The 26,912-nt window shown below is 31.8% G+C and overlaps 1 protein-coding gene across 2 annotated transcripts in view; it reads right to left on the minus strand.

The window, feature by feature from the left end:
- Positions 1–26,912, minus strand: part of LeuRS-m (Leucyl-tRNA synthetase, mitochondrial) — a 95,352-nt gene that overhangs the window by 45,281 nt on the left and 23,159 nt on the right. For both annotated transcript variants that reach the window (XM_085824861.1, XM_085824860.1), the window contains exons 4-10: positions 21,498–21,589; positions 12,371–12,431; positions 12,186–12,275; positions 9,123–9,266; positions 2,823–3,183; positions 2,599–2,708; positions 1,225–1,389 (exon numbers count right to left, since the gene is read on the minus strand). In XM_085824861.1, coding sequence (XP_085680987.1) covers positions 1,225–1,389; positions 2,599–2,708; positions 2,823–3,183; positions 9,123–9,266; positions 12,186–12,275; positions 12,371–12,431; positions 21,498–21,589 — 1,023 coding nt within the window. The remainder of the gene's footprint in view (positions 1–1,224; positions 1,390–2,598; positions 2,709–2,822; positions 3,184–9,122; positions 9,267–12,185; positions 12,276–12,370; positions 12,432–21,497; positions 21,590–26,912) is intronic.

A 26,912-nucleotide genomic window follows, 5' to 3' on the forward strand; every position in this document is an offset into this window, starting at 1 on the left:
TAGACAATTTTTATCCAATATCCTTTGCCAGTTTTCTGATAACAGCAATATCCCCTCTCATTAAAATTTTGGTTTTTGCTCACAAAAAAACTGATCCGGTAATTTTTGACATTCTCATTTAAAATAAATGTCTTACCACTTAAAAACCTTTATAAGGACCAGCACAAGTAATAATCTGAAAATACTAGATCTGGCAAATATGATGAGTTTGGTAGCAAATCCCTTCCAGGCTTTTGATGAGTTACTAAACTTGTGAGAGATTTGACATTATCATAGAGAAACACCATACCTTTTCTTTTGCTAAATTCTAACATTTACTGTTTGATGGTATCATTCAATTTGATCAGGTGATGGCATTACACTTACAAATCAGTTCTGGAATTATCTAGTAAAAGCTCGGAAGAGGGGACCATAAAATCCTACCAAATAGAGAATATTACTTTTATTTTATGAATGTTGTTTTTGAAAGTGCTTTGAGACAGATTATCTCTTCTAATCAATGATTGCTTGCATTCAACATTGTTGTAAACAATCCATTTCTCATTGTCGGTTATAATTCTTTTCAAAAATGGATTATTTGATTGATACTTGAGAAGCAGATAACAGTGGTCACTATGATGAAGCAAATCTTTTCCTTTAAAAACACGTGGAACCCATACATCGAACTTTTAACTGAAACCAAGCCATTTCAGATTATCATAAAGGGTTAAATTCAAGAATAATCTCTCAATGATTTCTAGTGTTGTTATTCAGCTTTTTGCTTCAGTCAATGCCTGTATTTTATCTTCAACAGTTCCAACTTACCTTCTACAGCATTTTTACCTTTTCAGTAATAATAAAGCAAAATATGTAGAAAATGTTCATTATTTTTTTTTTCATATTTGATGAGACACACAAACACACACACACAGACAAAAAAAAAAAAAAAAAAAAAAAAAAGAGCAGAGAATTAAACAAAATGACAGATAAAAATAAGCCTTGAAATGGCAGCTGCTAAAATACATAATGGCAACACAGTTTAGAATGAAGGTGGCTGGTTAAAAATACAACTAATTCCTCTAGTGGTTAAAAATAAAATAACTTTCTGAATAACCCAATAGATAAAAACTGTATATTATGCTATGTATTACCAAGGATTTGATATCAAATAAAACCAGGAATTTAGGATAAAATATTAAGTTAAAATTAGCAGAAAGCTTAAAAAATACAATTTAATTCACTTACTTTACATACTGGGCAGTTTATAATAGGTATTGGTGTTCCCCAATAACGCTGGCGTGATACCAACCAATCCCGCAGCTTCTTGCTGGCCTGATATACCTTAATACTTTGTGTTTTTGCCTTGTCTAGAATTGCAAGACCTGCTGACTTCCTATCCAATCCTGAAAACTTAAATAATACTAATCATAAGTAAAAAAAAAAAAAAAAAAATTAATATTTTACATAAACTAATCATAGAAAATGAGGTCTCAGAAATTTTAGAGTATATGCAAGCCAATGGCACATTACATAAAGTAAGAGAAATGTTTAGAATATTTTACTTATTAATTATGATACAATTGAATTTATTTTATCATAATTAATAAAAAATCCTTCCTTTTTGTTGTTCAGCTGCATCTTGGCTGGTTAATTGATTAACCCTGTGACTGGCAAGTGTTTCTGGATCTACTCATGAAGACTTGTATTGAAATCACATTTAATAGCTAAATTTTATAATTACTTATTAGCTAAATGTGTATAATCACTTATTTTAGTCTATGTTTTCATAGTTTTCCATTTTTTTTAAATGATACTTAATGAATGTAATTCCATTTTTTTAAATGATCATTAATGAATGTAAGAAAGCAAAATATTTAAAATTATAAGCTAATATATATCAAGAGGTAAAAAATATTATGACCAGATAAAGGTTGTTATGCCACTCAGGGGTTTAAGCAAAACAGATGCATTTTCTATCTGGGTGGGATACTGTTGTGGAGGATTTTCTAAGCTAAACTATCTAGTATTTTTATTATTCATGGGGTAAAATATGCAGCCAGCCACTTGACATGTTTTTATAGATTGAAGAATATCAAACAATAATTAGTTTCAATCCAAGCATCCTCCAAAATGCATTACAAAATTTTCAAGAATCATATTTTATGTTCAGCCTTTTTTTAATAATCTTCGGCGCCTAAGACATACACAAAAAGAAATCAAGAGATGCAATATCAAGGTAGCTATAAGACTGAACTATGCACCAGATCTATATGTTCAGAAATTTCATGTTCAACTGGACCATTAGCAAATAAGAGGAGAGGCACCCCATTTCACTACTACATGATATTCAGATGGAAATAACAAATTTCAAGAGAAGAAAAAAATCTCCAATCAAAGTAAGTCACAGTAATCTCCAGTCACAGTAAATTCTATATTTTTAAAAGGTTTAATGACTGACATCTCTGTTGTAGGATTTTTCAAAATTAAAAAAGCAATATTATGCATAAAAATACAAACATAATTTTCCATGAATTAGCATTTATAGAACTAAGCTGCAAAAATTTGGATTAAATTAAAAAAAAAAAAAAGAAAGAAAGAAAAAATGTAATTACACATTACTTCATTAGAGTTGATCAGTTCATTAGAAGAATAATCAAAAACTTCAGTGATATCAATGTTGTGTTTCAGTGCAAATTCTATATGGCTTTTATTCTCTGCTACAGGAATACCTACAAGATTAATATAATTAAAGAAAATTATTATACAGTTTTTTAAATATATCCAGTATAAAATATTTTATAAGAAATATCACATTCATAGTTAAAATTTATCAAACTTATTACCTAAACATGAGTCTGTTGTTGGAGAACTTTCTAAATTTGTAGTCACATAAATAGGCAATTTTTTACCAGTAAAAGGATGTATGGCAAATATGTTTAATTGAAAATCTTTGGCACTGCTGTGACCTCCTCCATAGTCTTTGGCATTAAAATGATTGTCAGGAGAAATTACAACAAAACTAGCGCCATAAATTAATTCTGGAGTGCTTGTCCACACAGTGAGTGAATCATTTAGGGCTTCATCATTGAAACTAAGATTCAAGTGGAATATGAAGCCATCTGGCTCTCCAATCCAGTGCTTTTGTACCTTTGTAACATCTCTCCATTCTATCAAACTTGGATCTTTGAGGCCTTCATAGAGATCCTAAAAATGCATGTGATTCAAATTTCTAATAATGTATTCCATAAACAAAGAGTTATCTAAAGCAAATAAAGCTATGATAATCCAACATTTTAGAAATGTTATTTTTAAAATATTTCAAAATAAATTAAATTGGTACTACAACCCTCCATTATTTAAATAGCAACAATATAGGGTCTCATGATAATCTTGGTGCTCTTTAAATAATATGAATTAATAATAAGGAAGTACATTAAATTTTAGTTGCAGCCAGAACTGTAGCTACAGGTTTCAGCACCTGGTCACAATTGAAGATTTTATGTCCCCTCCTATTTAACAAGAATGAAAAACTTTTCGTTCTAAAATTTCATAACGTCAATTTGCTACCCTCTGGATGCTGCACCTGGGGACAAATGTCCCTCTTGCTCCTCCTTTAAAACTCTTCCTGCCTGCTCCCTTGCTGTTTGCAGCAAAATTCTACAAAATATCTGATTTCATTTTACCATTTGAAGTATAGACTATGTCTCAAAAGAAATTAAACTATTTATGGTTTAATATAAATGAAATTAATCATGGGTGTATTACCACTTAGTCCAGATATACCTAATATTTTTTTAAAGAAGGATGCTTGAGTATCAGTACAGGTGTAGGCTGTAGCAAGCCTAGTGACTGTGCATTCCTGTAGGTACATATTAGATATCAATGAGAACTGCTAATTGTTAAACTTCCAACTCGACTGAGAATTCCAACAAAATACCTGAAGTGGTAGTTCGAGGCTCTCCAGGCCAACCATCAACCTCAGGAGAGGATTTTGGTGTGCTGCAGATTTTGAGTGCATTCTTGCCACACAACACTATATGCTTACAAACATCCATGCTTTCTCCAGGATTCAAGCACAAGCCCTTCTGTACGGCAATCAGCACCAGTAACCACAATCACATTCAGGCAACTGGAGCACCAATACAGCAGTTTTAGAATTGTAATTGTTTGTACTCATACCAGTGCTTGAAGTCGTCATTTAAAATGAATTGCAAAGTGGGCTCGTCTGATCTTGTTCTCAAGAATACAGAGAAATCAGAAAATCATGTTCATTTGTTACATGTTTATGATAAATAAACACACAGCATTCCTTATGTTTGCCAATCAAAATCTTCAGAATCAGTTTCACTGAAATATTTTGCTCTTTCAAATCATCCATAATGATACAAAGTGCATCTGATTTTGGGAGGTCCACCCCTGTATTTGCAACTAACCTTACATTCAAACGCAGGCCAAAGTTCAACATAGATTTCACTTGAGTCATATTTTGGGGAGTCTTTATGCACAGGAATGTTATTAATCCTCTACATCTTCTCACCCTTCTTAATGACTTATGCTACCTGTACACTTTTCACAAAGTCTCATTTCTACAGGCTTATCTCAACAGTGCAAGTATTGGTAGTGCATTTATCCAGCTTGATATTAAATTTTATAGAATATCACTGCTTCCCACTGCACTACATTATTCAACACAACACTGTCACCCAGCTAGTGATATGAATAACATAACAGCAAACAGACAACTGAGTCTGAATATTTTTGACATTCTCCACTTCCAACTGCCCTGCTCCCTAGACCTTTCAGATTGGTCCACCATAACCCCCATTCTTTGGCGACAGACAGACCTTGTATGTATTTTTACACATTTGCTACTAGAGACAACATTAATCATTTAATTTACCTTTGTCCAGCATAAGATTGAGAATCTTAATCACATAGCAGAAGACTCATAATTTTAATGACATTTCCTTCAGCTTTGCCTAATGTTTGAAGGTAAAAGCACCTTTAATCTCGGGCAAAATTAGACTAAGGCAGCCAGATGTGTTTTATTACTTAATCATTTTGTCTTTTTATTACAAAGAATTATTATTATTATTATTATTTTATTTATTTTTTTGGTCTAACAGAAAAAAATTCAAACATTTCCCTTTCATCAATGAAACTTCAAATAAAAGTTAGCCCTTAGCACTAAAATAGGTTATGAGTAACTTTAAACTCTGAAATATTTTTCATCCGTAACACTAGAATGACTAGCTTTCCCAATACCAAGAACTGAACCAGTAACTGAAACTTTTAAAATCTTTGTGTCAAATATATATTTTTCATTTCATTCAATTATTATTATTCTAAAATAGTACTTAAAATTAGTACTTTATTTCAAAGAAGAATTTTCTACATTATTAAGTTTAACTTGTAGATTAGGAATACTTCTGGTACTCCTTCTTAAAGAAATTCTCATGGGTGTTGATCAGTTAAACTTCTTAGCTTACAAAAGTTAACATAAGTTTACACACAGTAAAAAAAAAAAAAAAAAAAAAAAAAACTGCTCCTCCTCTTCTAGCTATAGGATTCTTGAAATTATGAACTGAATGTTTTTCAGATAAGCACACTGTAATATACAGAGTAAATCAAAAATCTGAATTTAATTTCAAAATGCTGTATTGACTTTTCTTCAGCTCATCCAAAGTATTCAGTAAAGGATGCATGCCTACTGAATATTTGATACCTCCCCCCCCAAAAAAAATATCCATACTGTAAGGTTGGAGGAAGGACATGGCCAGAAGTGAAATGCCAGACCTACTTCAGCATATCCAGCATTGAAGAATTTCATTTGTTAAAAACTCCATTATTGTCAAGTGCCAGGGTGAGAACACACCCATCTAGCTGAAAAATGAAACTTTCACCATCTTGCTAGAGTTCAAATGTGTATGTGTGGGGGGGGCAGGACTACATACTTTTCCACATAATGCAACATAAAAACATTAAATTTAGGGGGATTACTTTTGTGTTTTAGGATGAAATCAATCAACCCCATCACTCAAAACTAACTGTAATGGAAAACATTGATCTTCTACCTCACTCTCCATAACTACATTACAAAACTATACTCATGTCTAAAATTGTCTTTAGATGAATGAAATCACAGATTTCTCATAAAATGAAAATTATAAATACATGAATTTGTGTGGAATGATATATAATATCATAACATATAAATTCTAAGGAAAAAAATTAAGAGAACAGCATATGTTATAAAAATGTAGAATAAAACAATAGTAATAAGATGTTACAAAATTCAGAGTGGGAAAAAAGGATAGTTCAGGAAAAAAAGTAGGGTTTATGTATTTAATAAGAAATATGACCTTCCCTAACTTTTTTTATGCACACATATCACTGTGTGTTTTCATGCTGGTAATAACATTGTTAATCAGAATTTGGGGAATTAAATTCCCTTCCTCTAGCAAATGTGGCCTTGAGAGCATTTATATCTCTAGGGAGGGGATCCTTCCATGCAAATGCTTTTCCAAGGTAGTCCCATAACTTTTTATTGGGTTAAGATCAGATGATTTTGCTGGCCGCATAATTATTCATAATCTTCACTTTCAAAGAATTTGTCAGTGAAGTCTGCTCAATGTAGATGAAAATTATCCTCCATAAATGAAAATTCAGATACAAATGCACCTTGAAAAATCTTACATAAGATTTTAAGACCCTATCTCCATATCTCTGGCCAGTCACAGATCTGCTGTTGAAAACATGTAGGGGCATCCATCCATCAATCAATATTTTTCCCTATAGCATCACACCTGCATTAATGAAAAGGTTACTTTACATAACATTCAAAGAAAAATTTCATTTTCTTAACTTCCTATAGATGTTAACATGTTTAAATCAGGTGTTAAACTAAAACTCAAGTCATCAGTGTTAGAAACTTGCATTTCTCCCGCTCGCGACTGTGCTTAGCAGAAAAGGTTAACTATATAGCTGTGCAGAAGGTTCTTCCTGACGGAGAGAGAGACAGACAAGAGAGAGAAAGGGTCGTGTGTCTTCCGGATTCTGATGGTGCTGAAGTCTGACCTCCATGCTATGCCTATATGATGTTGCCGACCTAGCCAGCAGCTGTGATTCTTTCAAGTATGGTGCAGAAACTTGAGGCAAGGAGTCCTAACAAGGAACAGCACAGTGGAGATAAGAATCTACTCAAGCATTTTGGATTATCGTTCTATATCGCCAAATACCGGCCTATATGAAAAGAACTATTAAGCAGGATAAAATCACATTGTACAAATCTAGTGCATTCATATGTTATCCATTGTATAATTTCATTAATGTGTCATAGTCTGAACACGTATGTTCATCTATGTTATTAAATCTTAAGGATAGAAAGCCAGTCATTAAATCTTATGTTTAATTTTTCAACTTGGTGCAGTTTATACTTCTGTAGAAGAGAACCTCGGTTCTACACCCACTGCTACACATAACTCTCAAGGTTCTTCAAAGAACGCAAAATCTTCAAATACAATAATCAGTAAAGAGAACATGAGATTATTAGTGTACACTCTATTTCTGATGTTCTTTGCACCTGTCAAAGCAATTCATCTTGTGGTGAAGCCAGTTAAATATATAGCCTTGGCTTTCTGGCATAAAAGCCTTTTTCATTAAGCCTTCTGTTATAGTTTGGCAAAATACAATAGTACCAGTGGCAGCTGCAAGCTGTAAACTTAGCTGCCAAACATTAGACTTCCTGTTAAGATTGGCAATTATTGCCAGATATTGATCTTGAGAAGCAGTTGTTACTCCTTTACAACTTTGGCTAGGCCTCCTTACAGCACTTTGATAATTCTGATATTGTTTGTTTAGCATAGAGACTGTACATCTTGAAATATTCACACAGCTCATTACTTCCACGAACATCTGCCTTGCTTTTAAATGAAAAATGATTCATCATTTCATGAATTCTTTTAAGTGATACTTCAGAGCCATAATAAAAAGTTTTAAGTTCTTACACAGCAAAATCAAATGCTGTACTGAGAAAATTCACTTAAGTATTCACTCTGCAGAAAGCACTTCATTCACCACGAGATGACATAATGCCTGATTTGCATATCAGAAACTATTTTATCAGTTTGATCAGATTGGATAATGCTAATAAGGGTTGTCTTTCACCCATTCCTTATAAAAACAAATTACACTGATTAGAAACTTCTGCGCAATATCATTATTCTGGAGAATGTAAAGATAAATTTAGTCATGTATGTAAATACATTACCTTATTACCTTCATGAAAGGCTTGCACAAATTAAATTCTGTAGAGTTTTTAGTGACAAACATACTAATTACAAACAGTTTAATGGAGAACGCAAAGCTAGTGGTTTGTTTCCGTGTCAATTTTTGAGGACTACAAGTGAATGCATTTTGAATTTACATGATGTTTTACGCAATTGTGTTACAAGCTGAGTATTTTACAACATACAAGCATCCTCTCTCTGAAAAAATGCAGTACCACCTTCGAATGCTCTGGAGAATAAGAGTTTTAATGTTCAATCTTTAATGGAAATCATAAAGCACAGATAAGCACGAATAAACTACAGAATACAAAAAGCTTTTGCAGCTAGTTCACCAACATGAACAGCAATAATGTCAATTGGTGAGCTGACAGATGGTTAGATAAGCACTAGTAATAAAAGGTACAAAATGGCAAAGGGATTTGGAATTATGACCAAGAAAATTATATTTTTTTACATGGCCCTTTTGGGAACATGAGAGATTTAGAACTAAATCCTTGGCCATTTCAAGTAGACATAACCCTCCTCCCAAGTTTTAGTCTTTTAGATTTTTTTTGTGGTCTTAAAAAACCTGCCAATGTGAAACAAAAACCAATAACAAAAAAGTTTATTGTAGTTTACATGAAAAACAACAGAATTTCTTAACATGTATACATATGTTTAGAATGTTATCAGATCCCCATATCACAATTTATTTTTTCCTCAATCATTATCCTAAAAAATGATATATTATAAATAAAGTATAAATATATGAAATATTTCTCAATTTTTATCTACTGCTACTCAAATGTGCATAGTCTTCATAGAAATTTAATCAAAATGATAGTATTTAAACATACTTATCTACAGGAAAAATACCTTAGAAAATGCAGATGTACGAAGAAACCATTGAGACAATCTGCGCTTCTCAACTTTGCAACCAGAACGCCAGGAGAAACCATTTTCATCAACTTGTTCATCAGCTAAAACAGTTTGATCAACTGGATCCCAGTTAACAGCAGCCTAAGTAACAGAGTTAAAACAAACTGTCATATGACATTTAAGAATTGCATTACTATGAAAAAAAAGCAACTACGATTAATATGACATATACAACAAATAGAGGATTTTTTTTAAAGTTCAACTGACAAATGTTCAAGGACTAAAAGCCATAATATATCAAAATACATAGATCAGATGTAAAAATTTTAAAAAACACTGAATTCAATATAATAAAACAAAACACAATTTTTTTGAATAATTAAAGACTGCAAATTAATTGTGATTATTAAAGATTACTACAGCAGCAAAACTTTAAAAGATATAAAAATTATTGGCTACACAACTTCAATGTATTGGGCTGTTCGGAAAGTAGTTTCGTTTTTTCCCGTCAGAGGACTTAATTACATTTTTTTGAAACCAACTTCACACTTAAGTCGCATAACCATTATATGTCTTGAGAGCTGATATTACAAGGCTTATGTGTGAAAAAGTTCTATTAATTCTACGCAGTAGTTTTTGGTTGGTGCCCTTTTAAATATGGAGAGCAATAAGCAGCATTTTCGTCATATTTTACTTTTTTACTTCAGAAAAGGTAAAAATGCTGTCCAAGCGAGAAAAAAATTGACAGATGTGTATGGAGAAGGCGTGTTAACAGTACGCCAGTGCCAGAACTGGTTTGCAAAGTTTCGATCTGGCAATTTTGATGTCGAAGATGCACCACGATCTGGAAGGCCGGTCGAAGCTGACAAAGATGCGATAAAGGCATTAGTTGATGCAAATCGGCGAATAACCACACGAGAGATTGGTGAGAGGTTAAATTTGTCGAATTCGACTGTTTATGGCCACTTGAAAGGCTTGGGCTTAACCTTGAAGCTCGATGTGTGGGTGCCCCATGTTCTTACGGAGCGAAATTTGTGTCGTCACGTTGACGTGTGTGATTCGCTCCTCAAACGTCAGGAAAATGATCCATTTTTGAAGCGGATTATTACTGGGGACAAAAAATGGGTCATATACAACAATGTGAAACGCAGGAGGTCATGGAGCAGAAAAGATGAACTGGCTCAAAGCGTTTCAAAAGCCAACATTCACCAAAAAAAGGTGATGCTGTCCGTTTGGTGGGATTTCAAAGAAATTGGTTTTTTTTTTTTTTTTTTTTTTTAGCTTTTACCGGACAATACAACTATTAATTCGGAAGTCAATTGTCATCAGCTGGACAAATTGAATGATGCACTTAAACAGAAGAGGCCAGAATTAACCAACAGGAAGGGTGTAGTGTTCCACCAAGATAATGCGAGACCTCATACAAGTTTGGTCACTCGCCAAAAGCTTTTACAGCTTGAATGGGACATACTGCAACACCCACCATATTCTCCAGATCTGGCGCCTTCCGATTATTATTTGTTCCGGTCCCTGCAAAATTTTTTGGATGGTAAAACCTTTACCTCAAATGAAGATGTCAAAAACCACCTGAATCAGTTTTTTGCCAGCAAGGACCAAAACTTTTATGAGCAGGGAATCATGTTACTGCCAGAAAGATGGCAAAAGGTGTTGGACCAGAATGGCCAATATATAATTTAATAAAATATTTATTCATTATACGAAAATTATCTTTCATGTTCCCCCAAAAAAAACAAAATTACTTTCTGAACAACCCAATACTTCTTAGTGGAAATGATTAATGAAAGTTATAAATGCTAAACTAAAACTTAAAAAAAAAATAGATTAACTACATCTGAAAGGATAAAATAAATTAGCTTAATTACTCACCTTATTTATTTATTACTATTATTTTGTAATGTATATAATTTTGGTTATTTTCTCATATAGGATGTATGGATAAAATGACATGCAAAATGATATAATATCTCATAAAAATTCGTTACAAAAATTGCTTATTTACATTATTCAATGAAATCAATTAGTTTCTAATCTTTCAGATCAGGTCTATAAATTTTATCATGGTCAAGAAGGAGAGGGTAACACTAGTCAAAACTTAATGCATCTTCTAGGATTAAGTTTGGTTCAGCCTAGTTCTGTCCAGATTTTGGAGGACAAAATCCCTATTCTGCTAACAACAATTTCTTGAAAAAATTTTCAGATCACCAGTGCTTTCAGTTTCCTTATGCCACAAAGACACCATGCAGTCTCCTTAGTCAATCATATGGCAGTACCAACACTCACCACCACATTGACTAAAGCTGCAAAGAATTAATTTTCTCATTTAAATTATTTTGCTGAATCTAATTCAGATAACATTATGAAAAACATCCAGATGATAAATCTTCTTCTATGCAGTCTGAAATAAGTTCAGTGTAGCTACAGCCACAATATCTATTGAAGAATCTTTCAGATCTGAAAATTACTCGTTCCAATCATGCTTCTAAAATATTCTCAGGGACAAAAAGTCCAGTGGAATTTAATCAAATAGACAAAAAGGGTCTCCATGCATTTGCCATGTAACAACATTCATTAGCAAAACAAGTATAAATGGGTTCAAGAATATAAAAAATTGTGCATGCTGAAGTTTGTAGGTTTCATATAATAAATAATATGTATAAACAGTCATCATTATTACTCAATGTAGTTCAAAATTTTTCATCAGATAGGTGATGTTATAAATTCATTAGGTTTACTTTGGAGCAGAAAACACAAAAATCAGCATCGCTCTCATCAGGATATGAAATCCAGACCTCCTAACTGCTAGCCAGATATGCTTTCAGTGACTAGGTACACATGAAAGGTACACATGATAAGCAAAGAGAAAATTTCTCACGGTGTTTATGAATAGCTAATGTGCAATAATGATTTTACTTTAAAAAAAAATTAAAAGGTCTTTTACTTTACATTTTCAGGTAAAATGAAACAAATTTGATGTATATGAATTTTAAATACATCAATAAAACTCCAAACCCACATGTTATAATAAAATTATACACATACTTCTTTTTTATATGCTAATCCTTGTTCATACATCAAAAGAAATAAGTGCTGTGTCCACTTGTAGTAACAAGGATCAGAAGTTGCTAATTCCTGTGAACAATAAAATACTACACTACATAAAATGCACAGATAATCATAGATACTACAAAATCTAAAAATTTATTAATACTAACAATAAGACATACCATATCCCAATCAAAACTTATATTTAAATCCTTCAGTTGCTTTTTCATAACAGAGATATTACTGAAAAGAGAAAATATTTGAATACCATGGAAAAATTAAATTTTAACGGTACTTTTCCGTTTCGCCGGAACATACAATATCCACACAAAAAATTTTAACAAATGTTAGTTCTAAGAATTTTTTATTTTGAAGGCATAAACATTTTAATATCGTGTAAAATTTTGTAAAAAGCCAATAAATTTGTAAAAAGACATCAATTAAAAAAATTACTATGCTTTCACGGTTCAACATCCTGATTCACCGGTTCATATCACGTGTCCCCAAGTGATCTCATCTCACGTAAACTATGCTACAAAAATCTGATTCTCTCAGTAATTATCTACATTGATTTCAATTTAAATCTTAATTTGGAATATAAGTTTAAATGCAAGAATTATTTCAATTCGTACGAATAGCTTACTCAGAAATTATGTAAAATCGTAGTGCTTTACTTCCCTAGTGCATTCACATTAGAATTGATGAATTTAAACCTAGACTTTGTCTTTTATATATTTTGCCCTTTGGGTGAGCGGTGTGATTGCATTCTAACTGAATTAATTACCGCGAATGGCCTGAGGGAATAAAATTTGAACTATCTGGTAAACATTTTATGTAATTATATGACAATATTGAAAGAAACATATCAATCTGATAAGAAATGGGTGACTTGTTTTGAAAATTAGGCATAAAAGGTTACCAGTGAGGATATTCTGTTTGCCATCAGTTGTATCATTACTGGCGACTTTATCGCCTGCGCCGGCAAAACGGAAAAGTACCATTTTAACTTACAGTTCTATTTTTATCACACATACATAACAATATGTACTAATAATAGTAATAAGAAATTTTACAAATGAAACAAAACTGCATTATTGGCAGTTTTTCTATATGTTGTAAAAACAATAGTTTGTTACAAAAGTTCTGCAAAGTTTGCATTACTTGCTTTGCAAAAACTATATTTCTGCTGTAACTTTTAAAACATAGTTGAAATAATAAATCAGCATTATAATTCTTAAAATATTGACTAGTTGGTTGATTATTTGAAAATGGTAAAGCACATGAGGGCTAGTGGAAGGTATGACTTCGCAGTAGACTTTCTAAGGAAAACCTTGCAGCCAGCCCATTTACCTGTGGCCGAACCTCAAATGAACTCTCAACATTTAGTGGTCTTAACCACTTGGCTACCATCGAGGCTTTGAAATACTGTCTTCATAATGATGAACAGGTTTGTTTGCTTAACTTTGCTGAAGGACAGAAAATAGTGGAAAACAGAAAACAGCTTCTAATGGAACCTCTGACATACTAACACATAGTACCTGACCATTAAGTCTGTCCAGCTAACTACACATTCATATGTGAATAATACATCTTTAAATGTGTGTGTATGGAAAAAAAATATATAAAGCATTTCTGCTCTTTCTTGTCCTCTTGCAAACATGTTGCCATTTAAGTGTCTCTTTTCATCAACTGTACTAGATAAGACAGAATAGGAACAGATGAATATGTGATCAAGAGAGGCATGCACATTGTGCCCATCATGATGAGAGTAAATGATTTCAAAAGCACAGTAACATTATTGTGCTTCTCAGGAATAAAGAAAAATGTGTTTTACTGCCCATGACTGCATGTAACTGGATCTTCTTTTGTAAATTATTACACACGTATAAAATTATGAAGCCTAAAACAAAAAGAAAGAACTTCTCATTAATGCTCCTAACTAAGGTTCCACTAAGCTCTTCAGCTAAAAATGTTAACAAAATTTCGCCTTTAAGTCATACAGAGCTGATTATCCAATTTAATGATATTTTAACAATGCTTTCACAAACATTACTTCATCTAATATTTTTATTAATTTCACAGCTTTTTCAAACACTGATAATGTTGACGTGGCTTATGAAAGAGGTGTGAAACTTGGTCTTGGTGATTTCATATTTTATAGTGTTCTAGTTGGGAAAGCATCATCATATGGGGACTGGAATACAACTCTGGCATGCTTTGTTGCAATATTAATACGTCTATGTTTGACGTTATTGCTGCTGGCAATTTTTAAGAAGGCATTGCCAGCTCTTCCAATTTCCATTACATTTGGTTTTGTAGACTGCCATAAGGTTTTCTATGACTAATCTTACTTAATAAAGTTTTCTTTTTATATACAGTCAAATACCGAAAATCCAACCTGAAATGCACCAACTCCTGAAATCCGCGTTGCCTCTCAAAATACAAACATTCAGTTTATAGGTTCTGGAAACCGCAACACTGAGTACAAAATATCGAAGAAAAATACTTACCAAATAATAATGAGTCATAATGGAAATACCAAATTATTGACATCATGATAAGTTTTTTCTCCTCTAATCTGCATTAAGGCAAGAAAACAGATGATTCACTCAACTCTTCTTTCAAGTTCACGATTCACGTTGTATTTTCTGAGCTTTGTTATTTCACAAGATTATTTAGTGCTGCCTTTTTTTTTATCCGGATATTTTGTGGATAAATTAAGAATATTTTAAATTTCAGCACTTTTTAATACAATTGCAGATTAGAAACACACTCATGGTTTTACTGCTTGAACGTTGAAAAACGTAAACACGTTGCATTGACAGTAATGCAAAAAGTGCAAATTCTGCAAAAGATGGAGACAGATACTACTCCTTGATTTATAGCAGAATCACATGGAATTGTGATACGATTGTGTATGATATGCAGAAAAATGAAGAAAAGCTGTTGAAATTTTACAGGCACTGTGACTCTAACACCAGAATCCGAAACCAGAAATCTTTGCATGAGGCAAAATCGGCAAACCTCAATGCTGTATACATATAATACAATGAATAATATAATCAATAATATGTAATAATAATTTAATGTGTATAATAAGTTATTGCAATAATGTACATAATAATTTAATTAAATGTATCTAATATGCCTAATTTATTTTGCACTTTTAGTCTGAATATTATGATTTATCTTTTCTGTCCTGAAATCTGCAAAATCCTAAAATCCACACAGCCTCTGGTCCCAAGCTCTGCGGATTTCTGGAATTCTACTGTATTACTACAATGTGTTTTTATTAGAAATACATAACTCTTTAGAGAATATCATTTATATGCCAATTCCAAACCAACATTTGGTAGCAGAGCATGGTTGTTCCATGTAAATTGGTTTATCCAAGTATCCATTTAAATATGCAGTTTTTACATCGAAAAATCTTATGTTATAGTTTTTGTAAACTGCAATCAATAACAATATTCTAAAGGTTGCAAGTGTCATTACTGGACTAAATCCATCTTCATAATCAATTCCCTTTCATTGATTAAATCCAAAAGCTACTAGTCTTGCTTTGTAAATTGTTTCTAAATTACCCTTTTCATCCTCTTTTCAAAATATCCAGCGGTTTTTAATCAGTTCTTCTATCACTGCATGTAGCCAGAATTCACTTTCTGCAGATTCTACAGCTTTATCATACGTCTTAGGTAATACAGTCAAAAGTCGTTAATCCGGACTCGTTGGGACTTCGGCGATTCCGAATTATCGATTTTTCCGGATTATAGATCATCAGTTTAAATCTCGTGAGATTGCATGCAGAAATTCTAAAATTAAAAATATGAAACCGTAGTTTATGAAATAAAGAACAATTATGATCTAAAGGGTATCAAAATTTACAAAAAAAAAAGCTTAATATTTATTTGTTTACTTTATTAAACATTTCTTTCAATGTAAGTTGTTTAAGTTACTTCGTTTTATGTGATAATACTTTCTCTTTAATTCTATAAACAGACATAATTTCTTGTTCAGTTACGAAGTTCCGCTGTTCAAGTCCCGTAATTGTTGTGTCGAGAATACCGACTAACTTGTCAATCGAAATTTTTTCGTTTTCACTAACCTCTCTGTCATCTTCTTCATGTCTTTATCCATTTTTTGCAGCAATTCCACTTTTTCTTTGATGGACATCGAAACATACTTTCGTTTTGTAGATCGTTTGGGAGCTCCAGCATCAAAAATTCTATTTGATATAATCAAAAGTTCAAGTTTACTTTTATAGTATTGCTCTTACAGTCTGCAAAAAATAATAAGCCGGATCCAATTCGAAAATTAAGGAACAACACAATCATCAACATTAACTGAAATAGATAATTAGATAATTTTAGCTTATTCCGTCCGTTATACATAAAACGTGCACGCGAAAACGTATTCTGACTTGCGCACACGCATATGCGCAGACGTAAAAGGTCTTACGTGCACGCGTAAACGCCTATGCGCATGTGTCAACGCGGCGCATGCGCAGAAAGTTTTTAGCTTTGAGGTCCGGATTATAGATCATTCCGGATTATGGGTGTCCGAATTAACGACTTTTTACTGTACTTCATTTGTAATGTATACTACCTAATCTTTTAATTTTTCTGGGGGCTTCGTCATTCGCGTTGGTCTTTTCTGCATAAAATTTCCTTGACTATCATTTTTCAGATTTGTGGATACTCTGTTGGCTTTTCCAATGAATTGTTTTCATCCTGTTCACAATCTGTGTTTGATGGTAAAATTTTCTCAGCTTCTTCATCTTTTGTATTATCTTCTATATGGTATCTGTCAGTTATTTCTGAATTGTTTACAATGCCATTAGTTTGTTCCTTGTAAAAAATAATAAGTTCTTCTAATATTTGATTTTTAAATAATTTTCTTTTAGTAAAGGAGATCCGAGTTTCTGCTGATTAAATTTTGCATCTCTCACTTTTTGAATTTTATTTAGTTTAGGAATATAAATTTTGTATGCTTTTCTCTTCATGCTATAGCCTATCATAATTCCTTTTTGAGCTTTTAGATCAATCTTTCTATGTTTTTCTCGTCTTATATGAACATATGCTTCACATCCAAATCTTTTAAGATAAGTACTGTTAGGCTTGTATCCTTTATATAGTTCATATGGTGTAAACTTTTTATCATTTTTGTGACTCCTGTTATTCACATGTACAGCTACTTTAACGCTTTCAGACCAAAATTTTATCAGTAATTCTGCATCAATTAACATAGTTCCCACAAATCAACAATTACATAGTCACAATTAACAACATTAATTAGTACAAGTCACAATTAACATAGTCAAGATCCCACAGAGAAACAGGAATGAAGAGCTTTATTACATGCTTGCTTACAACTCTGGCATGCATTGTTACAATATTAATAAGTCTATGTCTATGTTTGACATTGTTGCTACTGGCAATTTTTAAGAAGGCATTACCAGCTCTTCCAATTTCCATTACATTTGGTTTTGTAAAATGCCGTAAGGTTTGCTATGACTAATCTTATTTAATAAAGTTTTCTTTTACTATAACATGTTTTTATTAGAAGTAGATAATTCTTTAGTTAGATAATATCATTTATACGCCAATTCCCAACCAACAAATAGTTATTTTAGTTATACTTTGGCTTTGTACTAACACCAATTTTTTAATCTCTTAGTCACTTAGTTGACATCCACAAGAGTAATAATACACCTGAAAACACAAAATTTAGCAAATTTAAAACCAAAATATTCTAAAGTGATATACAGAAATTTTGAACCCTAAGTATTGATAGCAATGTCACTCTGGCAGTAGATTCAAAACTTGCCAAAATATGGGAGTTGTCAGAACCCATATTTTGGCATGACTTCTAAATGGGTTTACCCAGAACATGATGTCAGAACATGACTTCTGAATGGGTTTACACAAAATTGCAGATGTTTTACACCAGTCTGTTTTTCAAACTTCAAAGAGCATGAACTCTTAAGATCTGAGTTCAAGCAGATTCTTAAATATTCTTAGATTTTAATTCCTTCATTTCAGAGCCAGTTGAAAAGCACGGATGAACAGATATTTGGTAAAGTGATTTAAAAAAAAAGGTCACATAAAATTAATTACATCAAAGAAAACAATGGTATAAAAGTTCTGTAGAATATTATGAAATTATTGAAGAAGGAGAGATTTCAGCAATAATTATCAAACTGCTTTTTTCTGGCTGCAACTAAATGAAAGAAAAGCATCACACAAACAGAACCAAATAACAATAAATCTTCATTGTTATAGCAATGGACTGTATAATGAAGGGAAGAAGAATTAGGAAAACAAACAAATACTTAAACAAATACTTAATACTTAAAATAAAGTAAACAAAAAATTCTAGAAATGTAAAGCAGAATGAGAACAACTGGAGGGAAATATAAGTTAGGATTGAAAGAAATAACTAAAAGAAATAGATTTTAATAAATACAGAAAGCCTCAAAGGAATCTCATTCACCAACTGAGAATGTTTTCAGAAAGTTCAAGTTTTTCAGAAATTTTTGACAAAAGTAAAATGGAATTTATAGTTTGCAAATCCATAATATGTTCATCACACAGAACTTGTCTTCAAATAATTACAGATGATACTGAAATAGTTTAATACATATGCAGTACAAAGTCTGTTATCCAAAATGATCTATAATTCGGACTTCAAAGCCACAAACTTTTTTTTTGTATACTTTACGCATGTGAATTTAGCACAAAAAACAAAGCAACTTAAACACTTACATTGAAAGATATGTTTAATAAAGTAAACAAAAAATTTTAAGCTTTTTTTTTTTTTTTTTTTTTTTTTTTTGTAAATTTTGATACCCTTTAGATCATAATTGCTCTTTATTTCATAAATTACAGTTTCATATTTTTAATTTTATAATTTCTGCATGCCATCTTACCACATTTAAACTGATGATCTGTAATCCGGAAAATCCCTTAATCCGGAATAGCTGAAGTTCCGACGAGTCCGTATTACGGACTTTGTACTGTACATTGAAAGATGTATTACTTTGTGATATGATGAAAATAAAAAACTTTGCTTTAAAATTCTGCAACATTTCACCGCAAACGGACACCAATTTTAGCAGAAATCTGATGCTGGAACCTAGTATCTAAACAATTTAACAATTCAGTTAAGAAACAATTTAAATAACTCAGACTGGTACAATTTTAAAAGGAAACATTATGTTTGCTAGTATTGAGTTAAACACATTAGTTGAGTTTTGCCCAATTTTAAAATTGGCATATTTTGCTTACAATCTTGAAATATTATTCAAATATTTTTTAACTAATTAGAAATTAGAAAAGGCAGTTTTCTAAATTAAAATTAATTTAAGACAGTGTATTAAAAAATCTGTTTTAACTTACATTGTTTAATTTTGTAAAAAATCTCATTTATCATGTAAAAGAGAACAATTCTCTACCAATATTATTAGCATGAGCAAATAGTGTCAAGTGACAAAATTCTCTACTTAGCAAATTTCAGTTCAATTTAGTTATTGCAACAAACTGAAAAATAACTACAATTCAATATCTGTCAATATTGATTTAGAAGTCAAACAACAAAAATCAGCGTTATATTTTCAAATTTTCACAGGACTAGTTTCGATGGTTTTACCGAGCCATCATCCTCAGCTGCAAAAGTGCAAATGAAGAAGATAAGATATAATGATTATATAAGATAAGAAACACTGGACAGGAGTCAAGTTACTGGTGCCATATGTTGATGAAACCAGAACTAAAACATAATTTTTTTAAAGGCTGAAGGCAAAAACGGATTGGTATTAGGGCCATTAACTAGAACAGAAAGTTTTTTTTTTTTTTTTTTTTTTAATGTGAAATGCCTCTAGAAAATCAAGTTCACCAATGTAAGACTTGTTTTTTGAATAATTTTGGCTGCAGAAAAATAGAAAGTGTGATTTTCAGACCAACAATGCTGGGCAATAGCAGATTTTTGTGTTTCCTTTTTTCTAACATATGCCTCATGTTCCTTAATGTGAAATTTTAAGGCTCTCTTAGTTTGACCAATGTAAATTAAAATACACTGGCAAGGAATCCTGTAAATACCCCCGGAATTCATGCCAGGAATGGGGTCCATGTGTATGGAATTCGGAATTTCATTGACGGGAGAATAAACAACCCGAAAGTTAAATTTCTGTAAAATATGTGCAACTTTATAGCTAATTGATGGAAACAAGGGAATGACAATATTATTTTTATAATCTCCTAAAACAACAGTGTGCCTTTTGGTGTGTTGAGATGAGAATTTTATAACTGCTTGATTAATAATGTTGGGTGAAAAGCCCCTGTCAATAGCTATTGCTTTTAAATAATTTAGTTCTTCATCAAGGGATAGTTTGAAGGAGCAAACTTGAAGAGCACGGAAAACAGGAATAAAATGAAGCTAACTTTTGTTTAGTCGGATGACATGATTTGAAGTGTGGTGAAAGGCAATCCGATAAAGATTTACGGTAAACCATAGTACTGAAGTTGGATGTGTTATGTGTGACCAGAATGTCGAGAAATGGAAGAGAATTGCAAGTCTAAAGTTCAAAAGTGAACTGAATAGCAAGATCAATGGAATTCATTGTTGAAAGAATGTTATTTAAATCATCTTTATTACCTTTAAACAGGGTAAAAGTATCGTCTACGTAACAGAACTATAATGGGAAGTTTAAAGTTTCAAACAATTTTGATTCATAATAATGCATGTAGATATCAGCCAGGATGAAACTGATCCCTCAGTCTTCCATTGGTGAATTGGATTTTCTAGAGGCATTTCACATTCAAAAAAATCTTTCTGTTCTAGTTAACAACTCTGATTCCAATTCATCTTTGCCCTTTAAAGAAATTATGTTTTACTTCTGGTTTCATCAACAGATGGCACCAGTAGCTTGACTCCTGTCCAGTCTTTCTTATCTTATCTGATCTCATTCATTTGCGCTTTTGCAGCTGAGGATGATGGTTCGGTAAAACCATCGAAACTAGTCCTGTGAAAATTTGAAAATATAACAATGATTTTTGTTGTTTGACTTCCAAATTAATATTTGTTCAGTGTATATCTTAATCTGTCAGTACTTTCTATCACAAAAATAATTAGGATAAATTTGTGTACTAGTTTTAGATATTTATTATTTTACAGCTGAAAATTCCTCAAATATCAATAGAAAGAATAAAAACCTATAATAGATTATATTATTAAAACAACAACAAACCATCTAAGCAAATAATAAATTACCAATTAATATGGTAAATATTATCAAAATTAAATGAATCTTACTTTTCTGTCCATTCAAAAGGGTTGACGTTTTTCTCAATGGCAGCATTTTCAGCTGGAAGTCCAAAAGCATCCCAGCCTATTGGATGTATTACCTAAAAAGAACTGCATTATAAATTATTTATTATTTATTAGTTACATAGCAAATATAACTAACAGAACTAGGCTAACTAATAACACTATGCAGAAACAGCTGAAATAAAAGTATTATTAACAGTAGTTATATACAAAGCTGAAAAACAGATGCATATTAGAAATGGTTAAGTTTTTTATTTTCTCTTCCCAAACATGCATTACCTTCATATACAAAACTACAAAGATCAAGATTAAATAGGTTGAATCTATTTCTATATAGAATCATCTTTTTCTGTGAGCTAAGTCTCCAATTAATACAATAAAAATAAAAGTTTAACACTTAAAAGAAGGCATTATTTATTGTTTTGACTATGTAAATTTCTAAGTTCTGGCAAAATAAAAATTTGTATTACTTCATGAAGCCTTGACGCTGCTTCATGCTTTCATGAGCCTTGATGCTACTTGCTTTTACAAGGCTGGCTTGTGTGCAAATAATACAATGGAAAAAAAAAAAAAAAAAAAGGTGCGCCTATTACCAAAATAACCTGTTATTTCCTTATAAGTGCAAGACACTTCACATGATGCTAATTTATGATGCAATAATACTACAGTAAGTTTTTCCCTCTCAATTATTTGACACTACTATTTTGAACAAATCATTTTAAATACTATATTGTTTAATGCTTTATATATTAAATTTCTGGAGATTTATTCTTAAATTAGTAGGCTTATTGCAACAGTTTAGCTTTAAACCAGTGCTCTGCAACCTTTTCTCACCTGCGACGCACAAAAAATCTTTCTGGAATTTCGTGGCATACCAAATAGTTCCGAGTTATCAAGGAAGTGCCGAAAAAATTCAAATGCTGACACACTTACAATCACACACATAACCACACAACAGTGAAATGTATAAAAACATTTAAAATAGACATTATTAAGGGGAAAAAATTGTCATTGTGTATTAAATACACGATAAAAAATTGCAAAATGTCAAATACATGTATTTGATTGTGGCACACCTATATCCTACTCATGGCACACCAGTGTGCCGCAGCACACTGGCTGCGAAGCACTGGTTTACATATATAAGAAAAAGCAAACATAGCACTGATTTTCTGGGCGTGAGATATAAATTTGGGAAACTTACTTTCAATAATGATTTGTAAAACTCAAACTTTGGCATATTTAGAAACAACTGCTTGAGATGATTGTTAGATTGCAAATAAATTAAGTCAAGCTGCAAATATGATCTCACTGCTTCATAATTTATGTTGAAAGCCATGGTAAAAATATCTAGTTCTGTTTGAATGGCACTGAAATCTGCGTTCGAACTCAAAATGCAGTTTTTTCGAGCCATCTTCATAATTCCTAAGCTTCTATTCATTTACTGGGGGTATTGAATTAAACCTCGGAAAATGAGACAAGTTGTTCTAGATGCCCAGCAAACATATTAAGTTTTATTAAGATAATTAAGATTAAGGTTTTTCTAACAGGTCTAATTGACCTGTATTGTATTCCCATATTGAAAGCTGTCTGTGTTTGCAATTTTCGTCGATTTATGTTTTGTTGAAAAAAAAACAGAGAAAGTAAAAATATGATCAGTACTTTGAAAAAAAGGGAAGGAAAATAAAAGTACTTAAACAAAGTGGAAAAGGAGATGGATATATAATATATACACTTCTTTTAATTTGCCTCAGGCCAGCAAATTAAAATTCTATCCGCGGGCCGGATAAAAGCTTCCGGCGGGCCGCAGTTGCCCCGCGGGCCGTAGTTTGCCCATCCCTGCTTTAGATCATAATTGCTCTTTATTTCATAAATTATGGTTTCATATTTTCAATTTTATAATTTCTGTATGCCATCTTACCAGATTTAAACTGATGATCTATAATCCAGAATCACCAAAGTCCCGTCGAGTCCGGATTAAAGACTTCTGACTGTACGAGGTGCTTTGAAATTAAAAATTGATGATTTTCCCATTTTTAGCTATGGAAAACCTTAGAAAAATGTTTCGTTATTTCATTACATCTTAAATACATACTTTAAATTTGATTTATTTATTTTAATAAACAAATGAGTACCATAGGCTCCTTGAATTATTGGTATTGATCTAATAGTTCATATTTTTTTTATTATTTATAATTATTGGTTTAAGGCATACTCAGGTTTTCAGAAGTAAAGCAAAATATTTCAAACAATGACTTTTCGGGTGTTTTTAAGAAATGTTTTATGCAGCAGTTCTTATAATGGTTATTTCCTTTTTTTTTTTTTTACTTCCATTTTTTCCCAGATATTGGAAGAAAAACAGAAAAAACTGTCTGTGTATCAGAATTTACTGAAGAAAAGAAAATGAGAGGAAGGCGTAATAAACCAGAATTTTAAATCTACTCAGAGTAAAGTATCAAAACCCAGAGAATACCCCAGCTGATGCTACCAGCACTAGTTGTCCATCAACGTCTCAGTTACCACTGAAATCACCAAAATTTTTCTAAAAGGAACTTAATAATCAGAAAGTGTTTTTACCCTGGCATTACCTTTAACTTCAATGCAGCTGGTCGAAACATCAGAAGAAATAATAGAAAAATCTTTTATTTTATTTATCAAATGCCTGTCATTTGGCCACTAGGCCATTAGACAACGGGCTCTCCATCACACCACACGACAATTAAGAGCAGATAAAGCAGTGCACTCGTCCAAGCAGTCATATCTTGTTCAGTCATATAAAGAGAACATGCAGGAGAGTCTACAATTTTAAAACTAAAAAGATGAGCATGGAGGCAATCATGTCCAGTTAACATTTTAAAAGTTGAAACTGCAGCAGCATGAGGTGAGTCAGGAGCAAGTTGTGGTCTAGAAAAAGAGTACACTCCAAGGTCTGCTATTCGAAAGATGCAAAGTTGTATCATGAAGAAAACACCTAGAAATCCTAGCTATTTCTAGTTTAGCTGAATGGAATCACAAATAAGTAAATAGTATTGCAAATAATAGTAAAATCTACAACTTCTGCAGTAGATACACATTTGAATGTGCCTGATGATCCCGAATTATGGCCACGTCCATTATTGCAATCCCAAGTACAAGCTTTAGAAAATGATCCCAGATATTATCAAAACCTGGTTTCCAGTTTTAGTTTCCCAAAAGACAAAAATGGATGTAAATTTTCTGCAGTGCACTTTTATCTAATCTTGCCAAACAACGAAAGAGTTAAAAGGGATTCGTTGCTGCATTCTGCTGAAAAATTTTTGTTGCAAAATTTTTAACGATTTTAGCGATGTAAAATTGAGTAGTTCTGGATTTAATGGTTGGAACCACTTTAGCGAGCACTTAAAACTTCATGAAAAAAGTAAAATACATTTCCATAATCTACATCTTTTATCCGATTTCTTAGACCGATTACAAAACGATAAAACTGCTGATTCAAAACTTATTAAAAAAAGAAAATAAGCATTGGTGCAATGTTTTTTTAAAGAATTATCGCTGCCATTCAGAGTTTAGCCAAACAAAACTTAGCCTTTCGTGGTTCCAGTAACAAATTATTCGAAAGAAATCATAGTAATTTTTCAATGTGTATAGAAATTGTCGCAAGATTTGAACCTATCATTTCTGTACATATTAATAAAACTAAAAAGTATGCCTCATTACCTTGGAGATAAAATTCAAAATGAAACAATTAGCTTATTATGGATAATATAAACAAATTATTTTTAATAAGATCAAACAGGAAAAGTATTTTTCTTTTTTACTTCATTGTACCCCTGATGCCAGCCATCAAGAGCAGATGTCAGTTTGTATGAGGTATCTTAATTAGAAAAGGCAGAAGTGAGTGTTGATGGTGTATTTAACTATGGCAAAGCACACTAGGGCTATCTGCCTAGAAGTGAGTGTTGAAGAAAGTTATTTAGTATGTTGTCCTGCAACAGATATGGCCGCTGAAGGACTAACAACATACTTATTAAACACTTTAGAGGAAAATGATTTAGATATTAGCAATTTATGCGGCCAAGGATATGACAACATTTCAAACATTAGAGGTAAACATAGTGGTGTGAGCAAAGGAATTTTGGATATCAATCTAGAGCATTTTTTGTGCCTTGTTGTAATCACAGTTTGGACCTTTTAAATGATGCTGAGAACAACAATTTATTTAGTGCAAAATGTTGATTTTTCTAGTGCTTTACAATTTTTTTTCGGCTTCAACTAATGTCTCGTCTGTTTTAAAAAGGCAAGTTTAAAATTTAACACAAACTTTTGTCAGATATGAGGTGGTCAATCCATATAGATGCAAAAACCCTTTAAAATTTCAATTAGGAGAGGCTTTTGATGCCCTGCATGAAACAACCGAAAAACGTTTTACAACACTACAAAAATTCAACCTAAATCTTTAGGGAAAAAATTAAAAAATTTAATTTTGTATGTATGGTAGTTTTATGGTATAAAATACTGAAGTTAATACTGCTAGCAATATTCTCCAAATTAAAAATTTTAATATTTCTGAGACTTCTAAAAGTTTAAATGGATTAAATTTGGTTGTACCCCTGATGCCATCCATCAAGAGGAGATATCAGAGTTTATAGATCTGCTAAAGATATGCTTCACTAAAGATATCTATAATCAAGTTTATAGATCTGCTAAAGATATGCTTTGCTAAAGATATCTATAATCAAGTTTATAAATCTGCTAAAGATATTCTGCTTCAATGATATGCTCACCGAAAGTAAAGAACTGATATCTTCTTTAAGTGCTGATTACAAATTTTAAAAGCCAATAAGCATTAAGACTTCCGGAAATAGAAAAAAAAAAAAAAAAAAAAAAAAATTCTTTTACAAAGGCCAAGACCAGCCTATACAGAAAGAAGTAAACTTTTAAGTAAATTGTTTTATTTGGGGGGGGGGATTCTAGATGTTGCAATATCATCTTTAAGTTAAAGGTTTGATCTCTTTTCTTCTCATTCATAAGTATTTAAATTTTTGTGGAATATTTCTGATTTTAATAAATACTCTGAACAATATCAGTTCAATTTATGCAAAAAACTGCAAAAAGTATGACTTGATAAATATCAAAGCAATATAAATAGTGTAGATCTTATGTATGAACCACAGTTTTTGCAAACTTTTGGAGAAAATGTAGCATCATCAGTTAAAACTCTAAGTTATATAGTTGTTAACAATTGAACTCAGTCTGTTCCTAACATTTATATTGCTTTACATATTTTATTAAGAATTCCAGTATCAGTAACTACAGCAGACAGGTCATTTTCCAAATTGAAAATAATTAAAAATTACCTGAGATCTACCATGGGTCAAGAAAGATTGACAAATCTTGCAATTATTTCCAGGGAAAGTGGTA

This window comes from Stegodyphus dumicola, chromosome 10, assembly GCF_044657685.1.
Source record: "Stegodyphus dumicola isolate Sdum_Otavi_A_Nest chromosome 10, ASM4465768v1".
Classification (NCBI taxonomy): Eukaryota; Metazoa; Arthropoda; class Arachnida; order Araneae; family Eresidae; genus Stegodyphus; species Stegodyphus dumicola.